Here is an 8,624-nt window from a genome sequence, read left to right as displayed (position 1 = left end):
TTTGCCAGAAAAAAAAGTTTTACAGGATTTGTTGGGAATCGATCTCGCATACTACTGACACCAGGCATAAACTTTTACTAGTATTACAGCCGTCGTGCGTACCGATTACGTCACAGAGACTTGTGTACAAACTACGTCATATTTTTTTACATAAAAGAACTATCTACATGTGTCTACTAGTTGCGGTGTACATGAGTTATCTTTCTTGTCTCTATAACATTTATGTAAACAATAATAATTTTCTTTTTAAACAACTTTAATTACACTTTATTCTTTCTTTAAAAATGCCGCATAAACAAAATCAACTTGAATATAATCCCGAAAGACTAGAGGGCGTGGACGGTAGCATGTATTTCCACTACCGTCTATGAACAGGCTCAATCAAACCGAGCCTGCAACATTTTCGTTTCTGTCGTGTTGAGCGACATGTGAAGTTTCCACTTTTCTCTATTTCATGTAGATCTAAAACACGTAACTGATAATTAAAATGTCTAGATCTACTTTCAGTTTCACTTTTGTATTAAACTCGGCTCTAAACATTTAATTTTCTTATAAAAACAACTCTTGGTTATCAGTTTCATGATTAGAACAAAACTCCCGCGTATCTGTTTGATGCTCGGTTGCTTAGAGATGAGCACGTTATCCTGTTTCCTTCAAAGAAAAGTGAGGCTAAAAATTGCGAAAAAAAGTGGAAATTCAATATGAGCCGGAGCGGGTGTCAAGCTGATTTTTTCTGAAAATGTATATTTTAGTAACCTTATTTTCTCATTAAAACTTCAGCTTGACACCAGGTCCGGCTCACAATGAAAATCGAGCATGTAGTGTGTAAATCGCGTGTAAAAACGGTAAAAGTCACGGACCTCGACTATTTTAAAGGTCTGAGTCGTACAAATAACTTGGTTTTGAAGTTTTTAAAAGTCATAGTTTTAACGATTATGATCTTTTTTTTGTTTTAGACAGTTAAAATTTAAATTATGGAGTTTTCATATTCTAATTATTTACGGGGCCATTTCGCATAACTTATCATATCCCGTCCTTTGTAAAGAAAATGAATATAAACATGTCATATGAAATTTTTGCAACAGGCTACAACCGTTTTTGGTTAAATATTATGTACATTGTTCAATATATTTATAGGAAACAGAAACAAACGAACGTGAGAAATGCCCTGTGTGAGAAAGATGCCAATCCTCAAGAACTAGAAAAGGAACGATCTGCAAATTATGACGATACAAGAGTCAGTTCTAAGTTTTAAATAGTCGTTTTCTTTTCATGGGCTATTACTTATTTATGGTCTTTGTAAGGCTGTCACAAAATACACAGACGAATGAGTCTTATAATAAACAACTCTTGCGTTCTTCCATATTTCTTCAGGCGATCAGACGGAATAGGGATCAATGCTTATTGTTTATTGCCTTGATCACAGCACCGTTCCAATTTGCACGATATGGATTTTGACAAAGCTTCACTTGTTTTCAATACAACGTGTTCTTCTGTAGGTGCCAAAATTATTGAACTTTCAGGGATCAGTTTGATTTAAAGTACTTGCCAGTTTTCGAAGATCTGATTTTTTAAATAATATTTCGCAGATCTGATTATCTAATAACATACACGAATTTACACCGGGAGTCAGCTAATTGTCAAAAAAAGTTAACGAAGATCTTTTAAATCAGTCCAGGAAACTCTGGTTTCTAGTCCTCTTCATGTGTTTTGTAGCAATGTATTAGAAACATGTGGAGGCAAACAGAATTGCAATTATGCAGTAAACGCATCTCGTGATTTTAATCAGAAAAGATACAACACTCTTTGAATATAAATCAAATTTAATTACAGAAACATCACAGTGTGCACATATAATAAATCGTAGTGTTTATAAAACATACAAATGAGCAATAAACAAAACTGTTTGTTTTATACAAACTAAGATGATATTTCTGAAGGTAAACATGAAACTGTTAAGTATGATTAAATATTATGGTTTCTGAGAGTATTAGAATTAAATAGAGAAACAAGATTTATTTCGACCATTGTTTCTGCAAAATGTGTATGATATAGAATCGCTGCTTTCTGATATGTCTGTATGCTTTTAAATGAAAATAACTATAGGTTATTAGATTTGTATCGAGAAATATGCACTTGTTCTGCAGCGGAAATATTGTGCGACTTCTCGATACAAATCTAATAATCTTTTTATTACATACACACACTACACCTATAATTATTAGATAAATGATAAAAATGTGTTCTTTGGACTGAATAAAACTGAAAATATTGTGACGACATGCATGAAGCTGACGTCACAAATGACGTCACGTACCCGATATGAAATTTGGACGTCAATATGGAAAAATTTTGACGTTTTAGGTTCCACTGTATTTAACGGAGTTTATAAAATGGTAAATAATAATGAATAGATAATGCTCTTCTGAGAATGCTTGTAATGAATCATTTTAATAAGAAACTTCAGTAGTTAATATTCTGTTTTGCAAAATTAGTATTATACAATTATTGCCTTTTGGTGAGATCGATAAATCCGCATATCGACCGAACCAAAAAGGCAACAATTGTTCTATCATTATATCAAGCCTACTTATAAGTATAAAAAGTAAATACAAATATCTGCAGCATTTTGTCATTTTTCGTCGTAGTAAATTGTGTACGACGTCGCATTGTTTTGGCGTCAAACCGTGATGACGTCCCAGCTGGAAGTCAATACATGTTTTGGCTCCGCCTTTGAGTCAATACGACTTTCTATCATTGACCATGTAACTACATCTAGACCAATGGAAAGTACTATAATTATAGATTTAATAATAATAATAAATAATCATTTCGAAGTACACAAAATCAACATTATTACATTTGAAATATCTTTAAATTCCTATGTTGCAATATACATTCATTATTATACTGTTTAATATGATTCAAACACTAGATTTTGAGAATCGTGCCATGACAGTGTGCATGACAGGCAATATTCAATTTATTTGCAACATATCAATTTTGAAAGATGATGCTTCATTCATCTGCTTACTTCTGTTAATTTTTTATAACGTCTATTAGTTATCTACAATATATAAACAACGTTTTACAAGATAATATTTCATGTGTGGTCCCTATGTTAGTTTAAAAAGACTTTACATTGCACCATATTATTACTGAACTATTTCCTCCAGGACGTCTTAACTCAGATAATCCCCTATTCCAATTTCATTTCTTACTCAAACTTTATTGTCTAGTTTAATGAATTGTCAAGTAGCAACTCCAATATATAATACAAAACAACAAAAAGCTGATTGGAAATACAACCCTGCACACATCATCTACACTCTGTGCATTGTCACGTGATCGCTTTTTCTTAAGTCCATTGATCTGAAAGTGGACAGATATATTACATTTTTATCAATTTACTATGCACTGAAGACAACGGAAGCTGGAAAAAGTAACGGTAACCATGTCTGATTTTTATCTTGTGTGTAATTCAAAATATGATGAATAATTTCTGCCATCAGTAAACCCGTGCATTCTTCAGTTCAGTGCCATTCCCAGCCCAGATTTCCTAAGTAAAGGTTTTAATTATACTCAAGTCTACGGCTTATATTCATATTCACTCAACACTTGTGTCGGTTCCCTGGAGATCAAGGTCATGCATTTAAATTCTTCCTCGAACCGCCTTGATAGCCTAGTGGTAAAGCGTCCGCTTCGCGTGCGGGAGGTCTGGGTTCGATCCCCGACCGCGTCATACCAAAGACGTGAAACCTGGTACCAGTAACTCCCTTGCTTGGCGCTCAGGATTAAAAGGACAACTGGCTTCTCCTCTCTCATACCCTCGTGGCGATGGATTCCATCAGGAATGAGGTGTAGGGAGTAATTAATACAAGTTGTAGAACTTGCTTCACAATCGACGTGAAAAAAATTAGTATAAACTAAAATTCTGGATTTCCTATCCAATAAATAATTTATCTAAGACCATGATTTCTAATTGAGTAAAATAATTGTCTAAAGATCAATGCAAAGGAATTATATGCGATATATCATATGTGATATAATAATCCACGTCTGCAAGAGAATGATTTTATTCAAGAGCAAATAGTGTGTATTAATATATCAGTGTGTTTACTCATACGAACTACTTACAAGGCCGTTTTTCTGTTCCTGTATACCATTTTGTTTCTCCCGCCATTCTTTCTTTAACTTCTTGCGCAACTGGCTTCGTGACAGCACATTGACGCATGCGTACTCCAGCAACGCGGCGAAAACAAAACAAAGGCATACTGCCATCCAAACATCAATGGCCTGTAATTTGATATCACGATATTTTAGAAAAGAAAGAAATTTACATGTAAATTTTACAAGTAAAGCGACGTTGAAATGCAATATGTTGTATGTCATTAATATAATGGTACTAAAAAAGAATCTGTAGACTCTTGTATACAAATATGTATTTGGCTTCTTTATTTCATAGATGCACTTATTAACGAATTGTTCGATATATTGTATTAAAGGTACCTTTTAAAAACATAACACCAAACTCGTAGAGTTGCGTAATTATCCAACTGATTACATTGTATGTATTTATAGTAAAGTAATATTTACTTGGTCGAGAGCTGTACTTCAACATGGCGTATAAGACTTTATTAAGTTGTTTAAGTCTTCAAATATGTGTATACTATCTTTTTATTATAATCAGAAGGAATATGCAACTCTACATAAATTCTCTACTCAGATAAAACAAATTTGATGTGACCGGTTTTTGAGACACCAGCTATCTGATGACTGTTCATCGACTGCCTACCGAAGGCTTACTTGCCTGATATTAGGCATTAACCCTTATCATGCCGGACACGATTGATTCTGCCTTTGCGGCCTGTCTGAGAATAAAACTTGATCAGCCTGCAAATCCGTGCAGTCTGACAATAGTCTGCACTGTTCGCCATTCAGTCACTATCTTTCAGGTAAGCACACTTTTAAACAGTTAATGGTACTGTCCAGATTGAATGACGGACAAGTCCATTATAGAAATGTAGCGGGATAAGGGTTAAAAGAGTAAAACCGAGTCTCAGAAGCCGCAAAGAGAATATGACATTATAGAAGAAACAAGTTCACTTTACAAACGAAATCATGTTACCTTAACGTAAGACACCCTTGGTAATGAAGCATTAGACATGCTTCTCTGTGTAGTCATTGTAAGAACGGTGAGAATGCCTAATGAGATTCGAGCCGGTACGGAATCAACGTTAAGCCAGAACGATAACCATGACAACATGACGATGAGTACACTTGGAATATATGTCTGTATCATATAGAATCCAATATTTCTGTCAAGATACACATTCAGTTGTAAACAGGTATTTCCTGAAACGATATAACAAAGGAAAATGGTATATACACACGTAATGGATTTTTTTTTGTTTTTTTTTTTTTTATTCATGTGGTTTAGGGTCACATCCTCTTGTCTCTACATGCATTATTTCAGGCAGTAGCGGGAACTCGGGTAGAAACGATTGCCTTCCGTTAGACAGCTGTGTGGCTTCCTCGAGTGAAGTATTTTACATCCAAAACCGAACCCGCTTCGGTGATGAGCAAATGCTTAAATATTGCGACCTTTACCGCACAGCGAATGGAGGCCCCGCTTTAATTGTTAAAGTAAGTGTCGAAAAAAATGTTAACTGTAAAATTGATCGATTCGTTTTGTTTTATGGTATGAAAGTTGAAGTTAACATTGAACATTGGTATTAAATTGTTTTTTAAAAAGTTATGATAAGTTATTGTCATGCCAGCAAATTACTTACCTTCACCGATATCAGTACAATTTTCTGTCTCAAGTCTGTAAGGTGTAAACTGGGGCAGTTCAAGATTTGGATTCATTCGGACTGGATCTTTGTCCCGCCACCGAAATATCAATCGATTTGTTGAAAATGCAACTGCACAATAAAACACATTAAATAATAAAAATCATATTAATTTAAAAACATTATTCTAGCCATGTAATAATGGCATGTACTTAACTGTCAATGACGGTTAAATCTATACACTACAGCTTACTGCATACTATTATGACACGTTACTGCTTATTGCAGACTATTATGACACGTAACTGCTTACTGCAGACTATTATGACACGTAACTGCTTACTGCATACTATTATGACACGTAACTGCTTACTGCATACTATTATGACACGTTACTGCTTACTGCAGACTTTTATGATTTTTGTTTACAAATAATTTGGAAGACGTTAAACATGAAATAAACAAATGATGTTCTTAAAATGCAAAATTTCTTTGAAGAAAAAAACTATGCGTAAGTTATGTTTAGAAAATATAAACGGAAAGGAAAATAAATAATCTTTTTAATTCTATGAAATGGAAGACTATACTAAAGTTTCGTTTTGCTTTCTCTGGAATAACAGTACTGTAGTGATACACTCCTTAATCTCATAGGTTTGAAAGCAAAATAGTTGCAACTTGATATTATATATGAATGTCTTGTCGTACCAAATGTTTTGCAGTTTGATTTACCATTTTATACAATTTACGAGTAGCTAGAAATGATGTGTTTTGTTCGTGAAATGAAATGAAAGTGAAGTAATACATTTTCTACAATTATATATTCTGAGAAAATCAGAAGCAATTTTTTTTCTGTCCGCTAGGAAAATATGAGCCGTGCCATGAGAAAACCAACATAATGGCTTTGCGACCAGCATGGATCCAGACCAGCCTACGCATCCGCGCTGTCTGGTCAGGATCCATACTGTTCGCTTTCAAAGCCTATTGCAATTAGAGAAATCGTTAGCGAACAGCATGGATCCTGACCAGACTGCGCGGATGCGCAGGCTGGTCTGGATCCATGCTGGTCGCAAACCCACTACGTTGGTTTTCTTATGGCACGGCTCATATGTTACTTATCATTTTGATATTTGAAAGTGCAAAACGGTACATACAACTCTGGATAAATAACGAACACGTTTGCCGATCCATCGGATATTTGTGGAGTTTCATAGGACAGGAAGCAGTCAATGTTATTCTGAAACAAAACAACTAAATTCAATTAAGTGTGAAACTCTTGGTTGAATTGTTACAGATATCATGATTATCCGATGTTGGTTCGAACCTCACCCGGGACGTTGAATTCTTCATGTGAGGAAGCCATCAGGCAGTCTCATGGACGGTTGGTGGTACTTCCCAGGTACCCGCCCGTGAGGAAATAATACACGGAGGTGCATCTGGGAGTTTCCATCAAAGCTGGAAAGTCACCCTATGACCTAACTTGTGTAGGAGCGACGTTAAATCCGCAAAAACAAAACAATAAGATACGAGTATCCCACTTTCTGTCTCTGTAGGGAGACAATCAAAATCCCCTTGATCAAAATCCTCTCCACTGAAAAATGACAGGGTGTTACAAAATCCCCTTCATACTTTTGCAGGGGGTATCATAATCCCCTCTGTGATTTTTACTTATTTCATCAAATTCAAATACAACTATATACAATTTAAAAGTCTATTGTATAAAGCACGTAAATACAATGCCTTTAGCAAACATAATATAATTTGGAGCACTGATATCTATATATTTATAATGTTAATCACATAGGGGATTATGATACCCCCTGCAAACGTGTGAAGGGGATTTTGTAACACCCAGTCATTTTTCAGTGGAGGGGATTTTGATCAAGGGGATTTTGATATACACTCGTCTCTGTACGGTTATAATACTAAGTAAATTTAATTGTAAACATGTCAAAACATGGGCGTCGCCATACTGAAATTGCACCTGCAACTTGTGACGTCGATTCTCGATTTCGTCATAATGTACGTTAAGATATATTTCTGCTTGGCGCGGTTCACTTATATGTTTAAAATACAAAACTAGGCAAATATTTTGATTCACTTTTTAGGGGTGAGTTTGCAGAGGGCGGGGCATGATGTTGTGCGAACACTACAAAAAGCAGCAAGTAATACAAGAGAAAACAAATTGAAAAAGTGAAAAAAACTATTTTCATTCATTTGTGTGTGTATGTATGTGTGAGGCAGTGCGGGTCGGGGGCGGGTGTGGTAAGAGGACGCATTAAATCCCAAACAAAACCCACAAGGTTTACAAATTAACATATGACAGTCCTCTAACGTTTCATGACTCTAGGTGGAATACTGTTTTAGATACGTGCGACATAAATGTTCAAACCTTTTAAGCATATGTTTGAGTGTCAAAGACAACTATGCTTAACTGACTGAATACTATTCCTATTAAGTTTAATAACTCTATGTCATATATTGTTTGAGATATTTGCAACAAAAACATTTTTCAAAACTCTGGTCTGGCTGTGCAAAATCCCAAACAAAACCCAAGATGCATCACTTTACATCCTAACTAATACTTCTAAAAGGTTTAATGACTGGGTCAACTACTTTCTGAATTATATATGTGATACAAAGTTTAAGCCTATTTATGAATATGTGAACTAGAATAAGGGCCAAACTTCAGGTCTAGCTGATTAAAATGCAAAATAAAACTCAAGGTGCAAAGCTTCTTATGTTAATTAGGCCATCCGGGCGAGCGGACAGACGTATCACCAAAGGCAAATCTAAATGTCCCACAACCTCCTTCCTAAACCTAAAAACTGTGGG

At 35.1% G+C, this 8,624-nt stretch overlaps 1 protein-coding gene across 2 annotated transcripts in view; it reads right to left on the bottom strand.

Annotated features, from left to right (window-relative positions):
* Positions 1-1,811: 1,811 nt before the first annotated feature.
* LOC123557985 (glycine receptor subunit alpha-2-like) overlaps positions 1,812-8,624 on the bottom strand; it is an 87,306-nt gene continuing 80,493 nt past the window's right edge. For both annotated transcript variants that reach the window (XM_045349831.2, XM_045349832.2), the window contains exons 5-9: positions 6,944-7,026; positions 5,793-5,924; positions 5,129-5,355; positions 4,138-4,296; positions 1,812-3,372 (exon numbers count right to left, since the gene is read on the bottom strand). In XM_045349831.2, coding sequence (XP_045205766.1) covers positions 3,241-3,372; positions 4,138-4,296; positions 5,129-5,355; positions 5,793-5,924; positions 6,944-7,026 — 733 coding nt within the window. In that variant the 3' untranslated portion in view covers positions 1,812-3,240. The remainder of the gene's footprint in view (positions 3,373-4,137; positions 4,297-5,128; positions 5,356-5,792; positions 5,925-6,943; positions 7,027-8,624) is intronic.

This window comes from Mercenaria mercenaria, chromosome 5, assembly GCF_021730395.1.
Source record: "Mercenaria mercenaria strain notata chromosome 5, MADL_Memer_1, whole genome shotgun sequence".
In the NCBI taxonomy this organism is placed as follows: Eukaryota; Metazoa; Mollusca; class Bivalvia; order Venerida; family Veneridae; genus Mercenaria; species Mercenaria mercenaria.
The sequence above is the reverse complement of the archived record's forward strand: the minus strand, read 5'-3'. Positions and strand labels throughout refer to the sequence as shown.